We start from the raw sequence: 17,500 nt of genomic DNA on the forward strand, positions 1-17,500 counted from the left end.
TCATCAGCAGCAGCAGGTCTGAGGTCTGTGTGAAGTTTAATCAGATTAACTTTAATTAAACCAAGACATTCATGATTTATTCTGTCAGCTGATCAGGAGATTATAAATGATTACACAGCGTGCTGTTACTGTGGATATCAGCACAGTGAAGGTCATCACAGCGTGCTGTTACTGTGGATATCAGCACAGTGAAGGTCATCACAGCGTGCTGTTACTGTGGATATCAGCACAGTGAAGGTCATCACAGCGTGCTGTTACTGTGGATATCAGCACAGTGAAGGTCATCACAGCGTGCTGTTACTGTGGATATCAGCACAGTGAAGGTCATCACAGCGTGCTGTTACTGTGGATATCAGCACAGTGAAGATCATCACAGCGTGCTGTTACTGTGGATATCAGCACAGTGAAGGTCATCACAGCGTGCTGTTACTGTGGATATCAGCACAGTGAAGGTCATCACAGCGTGCTGTTACTGTGGATATCAGCACAGTGAAGATCATCACAGCGTGCTGTTACTGTGGATATCAACACAGTGAAGGTCATCACAGCGTGCTGTTACTGTGGATATCAGCACAGTGAAGATCATCACAGCGTGCTGTTACTGTGGATATCAACACAGTGAAGGTCATCACAGCGTGCTGTTACTGTGGATATCAACACAGTGAAGGTCATCACAGCGTGCTGTTACTGTGGATATCAGCACAGTGAAGGTCATCACAGCGTGCTGTTACTGTGGATATCAGCACAGTGAAGATCATCACAGCGTGCTGTTACTGTGGATATCAGCACAGTGAAGATCATCACAGCGTGCTGTTACTGTGGATATCAGCACAGTGAAGATATATCAGTTGTGGATCGATTTGATCTAAAACCATATTGATGCTCACTCAGTAACTTGTATTTTTCTATAGAGTGATCAAGTCTTTGGACAAAAAGTTTTTCTAACATTTTTTAGCAACTGTGGAAGGAGAGAAATGATACGCACGTCACTCCGCTGGCTCCCAGTTTGGATCGAAGTAATCACGCTTGTTCAGTTTGAATCTTAAACAGTCTCTCTGCGTACTCGCTCTGTCTGTCCCCGGCTGTTGTACAGTAACTAATATACACTCAGTTATCTGTTGTCATGGCAACAACATGATCTGAGGAGTTTGTCAGCCCTCAGTGTCGTCTGACAGGACTGATTGTGTGTGTGTGTGTGTGTGTGTGTGTGTGTGTGTGTGTGTGTGTGTGTGTGTGTGTGTGTGTGTGTGGTTGCAGTCAGAGCTGCAGGCTGTTCTCTCTCTGCAGACTCACATGTCACAATAAAAGTCCTGAAATAACCTCTTCCTGTTACTTTAAGTTCATCCAATAGATGAGCACTTTGAAACTAAAAAAGGTTAAATTAAGAATGTTTATTTTTAAGGTTAAGTTTTAGTTAAATAGTAAAAGTTGATGTTAATAGATGAGTATAATATAAATATATAGAAATAGATGAATGTGTGTGTGTACACAGTGTCCATCTGCTGACAGGATGGAGGTATAAAATACCAAAATAAAAGCGGGCAAAAACAGATTTCAGGCTGACAAACAGAAAACAGCTCCTGTGAAGTATTTCCTGTTCACGCCGCTCCCTCCTGCTGATTAATAAATAAACGAGACACGTGAATAAAACATGAGTGAAAAGGTAAAACTGCTGTAGCTGTAAATTTTTAAATCCTGAATGTTTCGACCTGAAGAGAGTCAAAAAACATGAAAACAAAACTCCAGCAAGTCTCCATGACTGTTCATGTCTCTGATTGATCAGGACCATTGATTAGGGTCACATGACAGACAGAGAGACAGAGAGAGTCTTCCCAGGTGGAACAAAAACTTTTTTTTACTCTTTCCTCATCAGGACGTTTCTCACTAAAGACTTTCTGTTTTTCAGAATGAAACACACACACACACACACACCCACACACACACACACACACACACACACTTAATTTGATGAATAATTTCACAGCAGGTTTGTTCATTATAATGAGACCAGACTGGATAGCACTGATTGGACACACACACACACACACACACACACACACACACACACACACACAGTTCAGTGTAATTCAGTTTTAATAATTGAGGAGGTGAAGTTGGAAGAAAACGGCTGATTTATCACAAACTTTCACCTCCTTTAACTCCTCTTCATCATCTTCACCCTCCTCACCCTCCTCCTCTTCCTCACCCTCCCTCACTCGTTTCCTCCTCGTCTACTTGCTGCTTCATCAGCTGTTTCTTCTCAGGTGCCTGGGGGACTGTGTGTGTGTGTGTGTGTGTGTGTGAGATCCATCATAGCCTTTAGCTGTAATGAACTAATTGGAGGTTTCCCCTCGAGGCGCTGATGTACCGACTGTGTCTGTGTGAGCTGTGATGTCACATGAAAGATAACCTGATTCAGACGTAACGATCGATTGAGCCTGCAGCAGACGCTGTGTGATCGTGATGTCACACATGGTCGTGATGTCACACTATATTATAAATACTTATAAATACATTAAAATATATAAATATGAGGAAGATGAAGAAAAGGTGTATAAATATAAAAAAGGATCAAAGGAGGAAAAGAAGAGTTCTGAAAATTAGATCAAGACTGTTACACACACACACACACACACACACATACACACACACACACACACACACACACTCACACTCACACATACACACACACACACACACACACACACACACACTCTCACACTCACACATATACACACACACACACATACACACACACACTCTCACACTCACACATACACACACACACACACACACACACACACACACACACTCTCACACTCACACATATACACACACACACACACACACTCTCTCACACACACACACACACACACACACTCTCACACTCACACATACACATACACATACACATACACATACACATACACATACACATACACACCCACTCTCACACACACATACACACTCATTCAGATGCAAATGAGTCGTCCTTTTATAGCCTGGCTGAGGCGGGCGAGCGACATCGACTCAGCAGCAGAAAGAGAGAGAAAGAGGATGAAGGGTTTTTCCCATGATGCCGTTTCGCTGACTTTGGTGAAATCTCTCAGGTTGTCACGGTAACAACGTGCCTGTCAATCTTCTGCTGGCAGGTGGTCAGTGTGTGTATGTTTAGTATTCCCATATTGCACCTGATGATGAACAGCTCTCAGGCTCAGAGGGTCTGACACATGACCTTTGACCTGTCAATCATCAGCCTTCCCAGCCCATAAGAGTGCAGGACTGAGGAAGATGCACACACAGACACACACACAATGTGACACTGATTAAATTTGACAGCAGAGAAGATGAAGATGTGTTATCAGATTGTTTTCAGACACCCTCTGGTGGTTAAAATCTGTAGCAAAAGGAACATTAGTGCAGAGGGTGACACATCACACAGCACTCCGCTTTTAATATTACAGCAGTGTAAACAGGAAGTGTGAGCAGTGACAGCGGGTAAGTGTCAGCTGATCAGTGTATGTCCATTATTTAATCCCCCAAAGTAAAATATCACCTTTAAACTACTCAGGTCTGTATTCATCTATAGGAGTAACGGATCCACACCCACACGGAGACTCTGAAACATGTTGAAGCTGCAGCAGAGGAGACAACATCTTCTAAACTGTACAGATCCCTTAAAGCTGATCGTGAGATGTTTGACTGTAAAGACATTGTGAACATTAGGGCATTCAAACATTTATTTAATGTTTAAATATTTAACTCCTCAGTTAGTTTACAAGTCAGTTTAAACCAAAAATAGTTTAAACCGACTGAAGATCAGTAAGCTGACCTGCTGATTAAGAGTTCAAATCAAACAGGAAGTGTGATGAGTAAAACTGTGATGCCATTTCATAGGTGGTGCTTACTGTGAGTGGGCAGGACTTCATATACAGAGAGAAAAGAAGGCGTGGCCTCTTGTTCTGCACAATAAACTGCACAGAGGAACGTGGTTACGACCAATCAACAGCCTGGAGAAAAGACTGTCTCTGCCAAAACTGGTGAGTAGCATTAAAATAATTAACAACAATTATCAAATAATTACAACAGTGAAGGAGCAACAGCTGGTCGTCATCAAACAACATGTTCAGAGTCACAGTACAGTATAGAACATGTGCAGCGACTCTGCAGTAGAACATGTGCAGTGACTCTGCAGTAGTACATGTGCAGTGACTCTGCAGTAGAACATTAGCAGTGACTCTGCAGTAGAACATGTGCAGCGACTGCAGTAGAACATTAGCAGTGACTGCAGTAGAGCATTGCAGTGACTCTGCAGTAGAACATGTGCAGTGACTCTGAGTGGCTGCCGTAGAGCATGTGCAGTGACTCTGCAGTAGAACATGTGCAGTGACTCTGCAGTAGAGCATTGCAGTGACTCTGCAGTAGAACATGTGCAGTGACTCTGCAGCAGAACATTAGCAGTGACTGCAGTAGAGCATGTGCAGTGACTCTGCAGTAGAGCATTGCAGTGACTCTGCAGTAGAACATGTGCAGTGACTCTGCAGCAGAACATTAGCAGTGACTGCAGTAGAGCATGTGCAGTGACTCTTCAGTAGAAAATGTGCAGCAACTCTGCAGAAGAGCATTGCAGTGACTCTGCAGTAGAACATTAGCAGTGACTGCAGTAGAACATGTGCAGCGACTCTGCAGTAGAACATGTGCAGTGACTCTGCAGTAGAACATTAGCAGTGACTGCAGTAGAACATGTGTAGTGACTCTGCAGTAGAGCATGTGTAGTGACTCTGCAGTAGAACATTAGCAGTGACTGCAGTAGAGAATTGCAGTGACTCTGCAGTAGACCATTTGCAGTGACTCTTCAGTAGAACATGTGCAGTGACTCTGCAGTAAAACATTAGCAGTGACTGCAGTAGAGCATGTGCAGTGACTCTGCAGAAGAGCATTGCAGTGACTCTGCAGTAGAACATGTGCAGTGACTCTGCAGTAGAACATTAGCAGTGGCTGCAGTAGAGCATGTGCAGTGACTCTGCAGTAGAACATGTGCAGTGACTCTGCAGTAGAACATTAGCAGTGACTGCAGTAGAGAATTGCAGTGACTGCAGTTGAACATGTGCAGTGACTCTGCAGTAGAACATGTACAGTGACTCTGCAGTAGAACATTAGCAGTGACTCTGCAGAAGAGCATTGCAGTGACTCTGCAGTAGAACATGTGCAGTGACTCTGCAGTAGAACATGTGCAGTGACTCTTCAGTAGAACATGTGCAGTGACTCTGCAGTAGAACATTAGCAGTGACTCTGCAGTAGAACATTAGCAGTGACTCTGCAGAAGAGCATTGCAGTGACTCTGCAGTAGAACATGTGCAGTGACACTGCAGTAGAACATGTGCAGTGACTCTTCAGTAGAACATGTGCAGTGACTCTTCAGTAGAACATTAGCAGTGACTGCAGAAGAGCATGTGCAGTGACACTGCAGAAGAGCATGTGCAGTGACTCTGCAGAAGTGCATTGCAGTGACTCTGCAGTAGAACATGTGCAGTGACTCTGCAGTAGAACATTAGCAGTGACTGCAGTAGAGCATGTGCAGTGACTCTGCAGTAGAACATTAGCAGTGACTGCAGTACAGCATTGCAGTGACTCTGCAGAAGAGCATTGCAGTGACTCTGCAGTAGAACATGTGCAGTGACTCTGCAGTAGAACATGTGCAGTGACTCTGCAGTAGAACATTAGCAGTGACTGCAGTAGAACATGTGCAGTGACTGCAGTTGAACATGTGCAGTGACTCTGCAGTAGAACATGTGCAGTGACTCTGCAGTAGAACATTAGCAGTGACTGCAGTAGAACATGTGCAGCGACTCTGCAGTAGAACATGTGCAGTGACTGCAGTTGAAGGTTTGCAGGTCCACTCCCAATCACGTACAGATAGTGAAAGACAGTGACATGCAAACAAAACTGACCTGAGACAGGTAAACATGTAGTAGACACACTTATGTTGAACCTCTCTCTGTCTCCCTCCCTCTTTGTCTGTCTGTCTGTCTGTCTGTCTGTCTGTCTGTGTCTCTCTCTCTCTCTCTCTGTCTCTCTCTCTCTCTTACAGCAGTGTGTAAATGGGCCTGTATCTCCCTCTCTGCTCTGCATGGACAGGTGGCCTGTCTTACAGGTGATTCCATCATTCTGTTTCTGTCCGTTTGACTGTCTCTGTGCCTGTCTGTCTGTCCATATAAATCACTTAAATACCTGTTTCTTCTCTTTCTTCAGATGATGAAGGAAGTTCATCCCTCCTTTTTCTCTTCAGAGTTTTCATCCAGATTCACTCTGCTGAAGGACTGCAGACACAGTAATGCCTGTCTATCTGTCTGTCTGTCTGTCTGTCTGTCTGTCTGTGTGCCTGTCTGTCCTCCTTTCTATCTTTTTGATAGTGTTCTTGATGTTATTTTGTTTTCACCACAGAAAAGACATAAAAGTTAAACTCCTGTCTTTAAACCTCAAAGGAGTTTTCAGGTGTTGTGTAGTTAGACTTTGTAAAATTTAAAGTAGTATCAAGCTCAGGGTAACTTCAAAGTGAGATTTATGACATCTGATAAATGTTCTTAAGTGATGATGTCATTTGATTCAGCTTTGGCTGAATCTATGCCATGGGAACTGTGTTGTTTTGGACCTTACGCTTTATGCTAGTTTATAGCTAACTGCTACAGCCTGTTAGCATCCACATGAAGCTAAATCTTGTTGTTTAACATGTTTTAGCTTCAACCATTCATGCATGCTTTGTTTGTGCATGTTTTATAGATACAGGAGGGCACTCTAATTGTAAAACAAACAAAAAAAACCTCTATATATCATTTGTGAGACTCATAAAAGCTGGATAAGTTTTGAGTGTTGGTCAACAATTTTCTCTCAACTTAAATATAAAATGGTTCGGTCTGACTGGTTGCCATAGCAGCGTACATGTTTCGCCGCCTAAAAGCTAGCTAGTGAAGAGTCAAGATGGCCAGTCATCAAAAATCGGGAGCTCAATTCAGCTATGATCACCTAGATTGTGATGTGTGCGCACAGTTAACAGGCATAGGCTGTTTGCACTTCTTGTCCCGGCTGCGCTTCTTCTCGTTATTAATTTTATTCCTGATGTCGTGATAGCCATTACTACCGAAACATTACCAATGCAGAGTTGTCTGATTTGTCAAAAGAAATGCACCTGTCATTTTGGATGAATTGTGTTGTTGTTGCTGGGCGCTGTCCGGTGCTGCCGGGTGCTGAAGTCTCTCACCTTGACACGTTTTGTCCTTGCTTGTCGTCAGTTAAGCTTTTAGCTGTATTGTTGAATAACCTTAGGACAAATTCAATTACAAACTACATTTATAACGAATGTGCTGTGTACCATAGCGTTGTTATTGAAAAAACGAACTTGCATATAAATAGCTCTAATGTCATGAGAATCAATTATTATAAATTAATATTATAAAAATCCTGGCACTGTGCCTGTGCCTGGTCCTTGGGATCATCTTGTCCCGGGCCTGGGCAAAATACACGGTGCTGGCTCCAACTCCAACATGCATGGCTCAGTTTTAGTCGCAGCTCCTGTTTCGGTGAAATAATTGCAGAGCGACGCAGACACACTAACACACAAGAATGAATGCTCGTATAAGAGGTCATATTATGAATCAGGCCTAACACCTAACTGTTGGTGGTTCCACTGCATTGTGGGTGATGTAGGCGGTAGGTTTCTTCTTGATAGAAGAATGTGCTCCTTGTTTTCAAACTGTCCATCACTGTCCAGTGTGACAGTGTTCTGTGGAGGATGTTAAAACTCATTAGCTTAAATCTTATCATGGTGAGGTTATATTCTGTTTGTCCGCCGAGGTAAACAGCCTGATCCAACTCTGATGGTTTCTGACATCACGGTCACATGACCATGTGTCTGCTGTCACAACGTTTCTTCTTCTCTCCGAGGATCACAGTTAGCCAAAGGAAATGTTCATCTGTCTGTTTTTGGTTTGTTTTTCTGTAGCTGAACATTTTGATCCCCCCAGTGAAACTGAAAGATATCCAGCCACATCCAGTTCAGGTCCAGTTAAGATCCCGTTCAGGTCCCACGCAGATCCCGTTCAGAGCCAGTCCAGGTCCGGTCCCAATCCAGTTCAGGTCCCGTTCAGATCCCATTCATATCCAGTTCAGGTCCAGTTCAGGTCCAGTTCAGGTCCAGTTAAGATCGAGTTCAGTTCCAGTCCAGGTCCAGTTCAGGTCCAATTCTGATAAAGATGCAGATAAATGTAATAAATAAATATATTGATATAGATATAATAAAGACATATATTAGTAATAACATTAATTATAATAATAATACACTTTATTTATATAGCACTTTTCTTGACAAGGTTACAAAGTGTTTGACAGAAAGATAAAAGAAAAGCAGATAAAAAGAACAGAAAAAAGACTTAAAAATACATAACAGTTAAAGACAGGAGATAAAGCCTTCCTGTAAAAGACGTTCTTAAGAGAGGATGTAAAAGAAGCTAAAGCTGTGGCCTGTCTTGTTACCAGTCGAGTTTTAGGAATAACCAACAGAGCTGCATTCAGGAACACCCAGGCACATAAGGGGTTAAAAGATCTATAATATATTTTGGGACAAGGCCATTTAGAGCTTTAAATGTAATCAATAAAATCTTAAAATAAACACGATAAAAAAGGGCAGCCAGTGTAAGCTGGCAAAAATGGGGGGGATGTGCTGGTATATGTGGGTGCCTGTTAAAACTCGAGCAGCGGCGTTCTGAAGCGTTCGGAGTCGGTGGATGGAGCTCTAACTGACACCATGATAAAGTGCACAACAGTAATCCAGGCGTGAGAAAATAAAAGCATGAATTACTTTGTGCTGATCGCTGGGAGACAGGAATGATTGAATTTTTTAAATTTTTATGAGGTGATAAAAACAGGATTTTATAACATTCTTAATGTGGGTGTCAGAACTAAAATCTGCATCAATTATTATGCCCAGATTTTAGCTTTCAGAGTGATGTAGTTGTGAAGGGAACCAAGTTTATGGAAAGGACTGAAGGGATGAATGTGACCAAACTGAGGCACGAGAGTTGTCTAAGCTGTTGGGGTTATTGGATCAGAGGGGAACATACAGCTGTGTGTCATCTGCATATGAATGATGAGAGATACCATGGTTCTGAATGATCTGACTGAGTGGTAGCATGTAGATGGAGAACAACAGAGGGCCGAGAATAGATCCTTGAGGTACACCGCAGTTAAAATTGAAAACAGATGAGCTGGTATTTGCCATGACAACTGAAAAGGTTCTATTTGGCAGGTAGGAGTGCAGAAGTTTTAGCGGAGTCCCTCTGAGACCAACCCAGGTTTTGAGACTGTGTATTAGGATGGAATGATCAACGATATCAAAAGCTGTGGACAGATCTAAAAGGACCTCTATCAGCTGTTATAAGAAGGTGGTTAGTGACCTTAACAAGGGCCGTCTCCGTACTGTGACAAGCTCTAAAACCAGACTGAAAATCACTAAAACATTATTACATTGCTTAAAATGTTGATAATCGATAAAATAAAAGGACCAATAGTGGGGAAGGCTTCTTTTAAATACTTAGTAGGGATTACATCTAACACACAAGTGGAGGAATTCATTTGAGAAATGATTTTGCTGGGTGACCGGTTAGTGGCCTGAAACTGGGTGAGTGGTGCAGTATTATTACTAACGGACAGTAGGTTTCCATGATCGGGTGAAATGTTCGACCAGATCTATTCTGTCAGTGAAATGTCTAGCAGATGTTTCTGTCCAGTCAAGTTCAGGTTGTAGATCAGAAGAGCCTGGTGCCTTGATAACAGAATTGATGACTTTAAAGAAGGTTTTTGTGGTTGTGTTTGGATATGATGTCAGAAAAGTAGGCCCATCTTGCTTCTTTTACTGCTGTCTGATAGTTTGCAATGAGTTCTCTTAAATTAATGTGAGAAACTGTTGACTGTTTTTTTTCACTTCTGTTCCAACTTCCTGCGCTGTCGTTTACGGTCCGTGTGTGGTCATTGAGCCAGGGAGGGGTGTTTGAACTGGAATGGTGCAATCTGGTCCAATATGGAGAGACAGTGACTGTTGTTTATTCATCAGGATTATTACATTAATATAAATATAATAAAATACATTTATTGTATACTTATATTGATATAGATGTAAATAAATAAATATATATGTAATAATATGATCATGTGACTGTCTTAGTTAACATGTATAATAAAGTTTTGTCGTCTGTCAGAGAAGCGCGGGATGAGTCCAGGTGAGCTGTCTGCTGCGTTTCTTCTCAGGACGAAGAGAACGACAGACAACAACAAACAGGTGAGTGATGAAGCGTTGCTATGGTAATGTCAGATTATCAATACTTTGATCAGCTCGACCCCTCATCAGGTTGTTGATCACTGATCTGTTAAACTGTAATGATTTAATCTGCTCATCACTGATCCACTGTGCTCAGATCACTGTGTGTGTTTGTTTGTTTGTTTGTGTGTGTGCGTGTGTGTGTGTGTCTGTGTGTGTGTGTGCATGTATATGTGTTGCAGTGTGTGTCTGTAGCCAGAGGAGAGGAAGAGGAGGGAAGCAAAGACAAACGTCCTGTGGCCTCCACTCCTGTCCCGGGGTCACCATGGTAACAGCTGCTCCGTGTCTCACACACACAGACACACACACACACCGTGAATCTGTTACCATGACAACACGTCAGACGCTGCAGTGATGGAGTTAGCTCGGTACACTCTGGTCTCGGACATGTCTAGGTCTCGATACACTCTGGTCTTGGACATGACTCAGTCTCGTCACACTCTGGTCTCCGCCATGACTCCGTCTCGTCACACTCTGGTCTCGGGCATGGCTCGGTCTCATCATACTCTGGTCTCGGACATGACTCGGCCTCGGTACACTCTGGTCTCGGGCATGGCTCGGTCTCATCACACTCTGGTCTCGGACATGACTCGGCCTCGGTACACTCTGGTCTCGGACATGGCTCGGCCTCGGTACACTCTGGTCTCGGACATGACTCGGCCTCGGTACACTCTGGTCTCGGGCATGGCTCGGTCTCATCACAGTCTGGTCTCGGACATGACTCGGCCTCGGTACACTCTGGTCTCGGACATGACTCGGCCTCGGTACACTCTGGTCTCGGACATGACTCGGTCTCATCACACTCTGGTCTCGGACATGACTCGGCCTCGTTACACTCTGGTCTCGGACATGGCTCGGTCTCATCACACTCTGGTCTCGGACATGACTCGGCCTCGGTACACTCTGGTCTCGGACATGACTCGGCCTTGGTACACTCTGGTCTCGGACATGTCTCGGTTTCATCACACCCTGGTCTCGGACATGACTCGGCCTCGGTACACTCTGGTCTCGGACATGACTCGGTCTCGTCACACTCTGGTCTAAGACATGTCGTGGTCTCGTCACACTCTGGTCTCGGACATGACTCGGCCTCGGTACACTCTGGTCTCGGACATGACTCGGCCTCGGTACACTCTGGTCTCGGACATGACTCGGCCTTGGTACACTCTGGTCTCGGACATGACTCGGTCTTGTCACACTCTGGTCTCGGACATGACTCGGTCTCGTCACACTCTGGTCTCCGCCATGACTCGGTCTCGTCACACTCTGGTCTCGGACATGACTCGGACTCGTCACACTCTGGTCTCAGACATGACTCGGTCTCGTCACACTCTGGTCTCGGACATGACTCGGACTCGTCACACTCTGGTCTAAGACATGACTCGGCCTCGAAACACTCTTGTCTCAGACATGACTCGGTCTCGGACATGACTCGGCCTCGGTACACTCTGGTCTCGGACATGACTCGGTCTCGTCACACTCTGGTCTAAGACATGTCGTGGTCTCGTCACACTCTGGTCTCGGACATGACTCGGCCTCGGTACACTCTGGTCTCGGACATGACTCGGCCTCGGTACACTCTGGTCTAAGACATGACTCGGCCTCGAAACACTCTTGTCTCAGACATGACTCGGTCTCGGACATGACTCGGTCTCGTCACACTCTGGTCTCGGACATGTCTCTGTCTCGTCACACTCTGGTCTCAGACATGACTCGGTCTCGTCACACTCTGGTCTCAGACATGACTCGGCCTCGATATACTCGTCTCAGACATGACTCGGTCTCGGACATGACTCGGTCTCGACACACTCTGGTCTCGGACATGTCTCTGTCTCGTCACACTCTGGTCTAAGACATGTCGTGGTCTCGACACACTCTGGTCTCAGACATGACTCGGTCTCGGTACACTCTGGTCTCAGACATGACTCGGTCTCGTCACACTCTGGTCTAAGACATGTCGTGGTCTCGACACACTCTGGTCTCAGACATGACTCGGTCTCGGTACACTCTGGTCTCAGACATGACTCGGTCTCGTCACACTCTGGTCTCAGACATGACTCGGCCTCGGTACACTCTGGTCTCAGACATAACTCGGCCTCGATATACTCTTGTCTCAGACATGACTCGGTCTCGGACATGACTCGGTCTCGTCACACTCTGGTCTCGGACATGTCTCTGTCTCGTCACACTCTGGTCTCGGACATGACTCGGTCTCGTCACACTCTGGTCTCAGACATGACTCGGCCTCGATATACTCTTGTCTCAGACATGACTCGGTCTCGGACATGACTCGGTCTCGACACACTCTGGTCTCGGACATGTCTCTGTCTCGTCACACTCTGGTCTAAGACATGTCGTGGTCTCGACACACTCTGGTCTAAGACATGTCTCCGTCTCGTCACACTCTGGTCTAAGACATGTCGTGGTCTCGACACACTCTGGTCTAAGACATGTCGTGGTCTCGTCACACTCTGGTCTAAGACATGTCGTGGTCTCGACACACTCTGGTCTCAGACATGACTCGGTCTCGGTACACTCTGGTCTCAGACATGACTCGGTCTCGTCACACTCTGGTCTCGGACATGACTCGGTCTCGTCACACTCTGGTCTCGGACATGACTCGGTCTTGTCACACTCTGGTCTCGGACACGACTCGGTCTCGTCACACTCTGGTCTCGGACATGACTCGGTCTCGGTACACTCTGGTCTCGGACATGTCTCTGTCTCGTCACACTCTGGTCTAAGACATGACTCGGCCTCGAAACACTCTTGTCTCAGACATGACTCGGTCTCGGACATGACTCGGTCTCGTCACACTCTGGTCTCGGACATGTCTCTGTCTCGTCACACTCTGGTCTCAGACATGACTCGGTCTCGTCACACTCTGGTCTCAGACATGACTCGGCCTCGATATACTCGTCTCAGACATGACTCGGTCTCGGACATGACTCGGTCTCGACACACTCTGGTCTCGGACATGTCTCTGTCTCGTCACACTCTGGTCTAAGACATGTCGTGGTCTCGACACACTCTGGTCTCAGACATGACTCGGTCTCGGTACACTCTGGTCTCAGACATGACTCGGTCTCGTCACACTCTGGTCTAAGACATGTCGTGGTCTCGACACACTCTGGTCTCAGACATGACTCGGTCTCGGTACACTCTGGTCTCAGACATGACTCGGTCTCGTCACACTCTGGTCTCAGACATGACTCGGCCTCGGTACACTCTGGTCTCAGACATAACTCGGCCTCGATATACTCTTGTCTCAGACATGACTCGGTCTCGGACATGACTCGGTCTCGTCACACTCTGGTCTCGGACATGTCTCTGTCTCGTCACACTCTGGTCTCGGACATGACTCGGTCTCGTCACACTCTGGTCTCAGACATGACTCGGCCTCGATATACTCTTGTCTCAGACATGACTCGGTCTCGGACATGACTCGGTCTCGACACACTCTGGTCTCGGACATGTCTCTGTCTCGTCACACTCTGGTCTAAGACATGTCGTGGTCTCGACACACTCTGGTCTAAGACATGTCTCCGTCTCGTCACACTCTGGTCTAAGACATGTCGTGGTCTCGACACACTCTGGTCTCAGACATGACTCGGTCTCGGTACACTCTGGTCTCGGACATGACTCGGTCTCGTCACACTCTGGTCTCGGACATGACTCGGTCTCGTCACACTCTGGTCTCGGACATGACTCGGTCTTGTCACACTCTGGTCTCGGACACGACTCGGTCTCGTCACACTCTGGTCTCGGACATGACTCGGTCTCGGTACACTCTGGTCTCGGACATGTCTCTGTCTCGTCACACTCTGGTCTAAGACATGTCCTGGTCTCGACACACTCTGGTCTAAGACATGTCTCTGTCTCGTCACACTCTGGTCTAAGACATGTCGTGGTCTCGACACACTCTGGTCTTAGACATGACTCGGCCTCGGTACACTCTGGTCTCGGACATGACTCGGTCTCGTCACACTCTGTTCTAAGACATTTCGTGGTCTCGTCACACTCTGGTCTCGGACATGACTCGGCCTCGGTACACTCTGGTCTCGGACATGACTCGGTCTCGTCACACTCTGGTCTCAGACAGGACTCGGCCTCGGTACACTCTGGTCTCGGACATGACTCTGTCTCGTCACACTCTGTTCTAAGACATTTCGTGGTCTCGTCACACTCTGGTCTCGGACATGACTCGGCCTCGGTACACTCTGGTCTCGGACATGACTCGGTCTCGTCACACTCTGGTCTCGGACATGACTCGGTCTCGTCACACTCTGGTCTCGGACATGACTCGGTCTCGGTACACTCTGGTCTCGGACATGACTCGGTCTCGTCACACTCTGGTCTCGGACATGACTCGGTCTCGGTACACTCTGGTCTCAGACATGACTCGGTCTCGTCACACTCTGGTCTCCGCCATGACTCGGTCTCGTCACACTATGGTCTCGGACATGACTCGGACTCATCACACTCTGGTCTTAGACATGACTCGGTCTAGTCACACTCTGGTCTCAGACATGACTCGGTCTCAGACATGACTCGGTCTCGACACACTCTGGTCTCGGACATGTCTCTGTCTCGTCACACTCTGGTCTAAGACATGTCTCAGTCTCGTCACACTCTGGTCTCAGACATGACTCGGTCTAGTCACACTCTGGTCTCAGACATGACTCGGCCTCGATATACTCTTCTCTCAGACATGACTCGGTCTCGACACACTCTGGTCTCGGACATGTCTCTGTCTCGTCACACTCTGGTCTAAGACATGTCGTGGTCTCGACACACTCTGGTCTAAGACATGTCTCTGTCTCGTCACACTCTGGTCTAAGACATGTCGTGGTCTCGACACACTCTGGTCTCAGACATGACTCGGTCTCGTCACACTCTGGTCTCGGACATGACTCGGTCTCGTCACACTCTGGTCTCGGACATGTCTCTGTCTCGTCACACTCTGGTCTAAGACATGTCTCTGTCTCGTCACACTCTGGTCTCGGACATGTCTCTGTCTCGTCACACTCTGGTCTAAGACATGTCGTGGTCTCGTCACACTCTGGTCTCGGACATGACTCGGCCTCGGTACACTCTGGTCTCGGACATGACTCGGTCTAGTCACACTCTGGTCTCGGACATGACTCGGTCTCGTCACACTCTGGTCTCGGACATGACTCGGTCTCGGTACACTCTGGTCTCAGACATGACTCGGTCTCGTCACACTCTGGTCTCCGCCATGACTCGGTCTCGTCACACTCTGGTCTCGGACATGACTCGGACTCGTCACACTCTGGTCTCGGACATGACTCGGTCTAGTCACACTCTGGTCTCAGACATGACTCGGCCTCAATACACTCTGGTCTCAGACATGACTCGGTCTCGGACATGACTCGGTCTCGACACACTCTGGTCTCGGACATGTCTCTGTCTCGTCACACTCTGGTCTAAGACATGTCTCGGTCTAGTCACACTCTGGTCTCAGACATGACTCGGTCTAGTCACACTCTGGTCTCAGACATGACTCGGTCTAGTCACACTCTGGTCTCGGACATGACTCGGTCTAGTCACACTCTGGTCTCAGACATGACTCGGCCTCGATATACTCTTGTCTCAGACATGACTCGGTCTCGGACATGACTCGGTCTCGACACACTCTGGCCTCGGACATGTCTCTGTCTCGTCACACTCTGGTCTAAGACATGTCGTGGTCTCGACACACTCTGGTCTAAGACATGTCTCTGTCTCGTCACACTCTGGTCTAAGACATGTCGTGGTCTCGACACACTCTGGTCTCAGACATGACTAGGTCTCGGTACACTCTGGTCTCGGACATGACTCTGTCTCGTCACACTCTGGTCTCGGACATGACTCTGTCTCGTCACACTCTGGTCTAAGACATGTCGTGGTCTCGTCACACTCTGGTCTCGGACATGACTCGGCCTCGGTACACTCTGGTCTCGGACATGACTCGGTCTCGTCACACTCTGGTCTCGGACATGACTCGGTCTCGTCACACTCTGGTCTCGGACATGACTCGGTCTCGGTACACTCTGGTCTCAGACATGACTCGGCCTCGTCACACTCTGGTTTCCGCCATGACTCGGTCTCGTCACACTCTGGTCTCGGACATGACTCGGACTTGTCACACTCTGGTCTCAGACATGACTCGGTCTAGTCACACTCTGGTCCCAGACATGACTCGGCCTCGATACAGTCTTGTCTCAGACATGACTCGGTCTCGGACATGACTCGGTCTCGACACACTCTGGTCTAAGACATGTCTCTGTCTCGTCACACTCTGGTCTAAGACATGTCCCTGTCTCGTCACACTCTGGTCTCAGACATGACTCGGTCTAGTCACACTCTGGTCTCAGACATGACTCGGTCTAGTCACACTCTGGTCTCAGACATGACTCGGCCTCGATATACTCTTGTCTCAGACATGACTCGGCCTCGATATACTCTTGTCTCAGACATGACTCGGTCTCGACACACTCTGGTCTCGGACATGACTCGGTCTTGTCACACTCTGGTCTCGGACATGACTCGGTCTTGTCACACTCTGGTCTCGGACATGACTCGGTCTCGACACACTCTGGTCTCGGACATGACTCGGTCTTGTCACACTCTGGTTTCGGACACGACTCGGCCTCGACACACTCTGGTTTCAGACATGTCTCTGTCTCGGTAAACTCTGGTCTCAGACATGACTCGGTCTGACCGGTATTGTATCGAGTCCTTCAGTCCTGGCTCAGTCTGAGTCTCAGCAGGAAGTCCAGCAGGTTCTCAGGTGGTGTTTCCTGTCCCAGGTGCTGATCCTGGAGGACTCTTCAGAGACACTAAGAGAACCAGACTGATCTGTAGTCAAAGTGTCTATCCCAGGAGTACTCTGGGTTATTACCTTGTAAATTTAAGCCATCTGTCATCTGTTAGCTTAGCACACATGGGTGGGGGTTAAGATAGAGGTGTGAATGAATAATGTGTGTACGTGTTCAGGTGTGTGGTGTGGACCGGAGACGACCGTGTCTTCTTCTTCAATCCCACAATGCACCTCTCTGTGTGGGAGAGACCGGGGGAGCTGATTGGTCGAGACATCAGCCGCATCATTGAGGACCCGCCCCACAAAAG

General features: G+C 47.2%; 1 protein-coding gene across 1 annotated transcript in view; it reads left to right on the forward strand.

The window, feature by feature from the left end:
* Positions 1-6,263: 6,263 nt before the first annotated feature.
* LOC138593021 (transcription elongation regulator 1-like protein) overlaps positions 6,264-17,500 on the forward strand; it is a 12,712-nt gene continuing 1,475 nt past the window's right edge. The window contains exons 1-4 of the mRNA XM_069663842.1: positions 6,264-6,331; positions 10,251-10,330; positions 10,552-10,637; positions 17,369-17,500. The exon at positions 17,369-17,500 is cut by the window's right edge and continues 20 nt beyond it. Of these exons, the coding sequence (XP_069519943.1) occupies positions 10,262-10,330; positions 10,552-10,637; positions 17,369-17,500 (287 nt within the window). The 5' untranslated portion in view covers positions 6,264-6,331; positions 10,251-10,261. The remainder of the gene's footprint in view (positions 6,332-10,250; positions 10,331-10,551; positions 10,638-17,368) is intronic.

This window comes from Semicossyphus pulcher, unplaced genomic scaffold (assembly GCF_022749685.1).
Source record: "Semicossyphus pulcher isolate SPU_LCO1_2020_fin unplaced genomic scaffold, fSemPul1.0.p SCAF_16, whole genome shotgun sequence".
In the NCBI taxonomy this organism is placed as follows: Eukaryota; Metazoa; Chordata; class Actinopteri; order Labriformes; family Labridae; genus Semicossyphus; species Semicossyphus pulcher.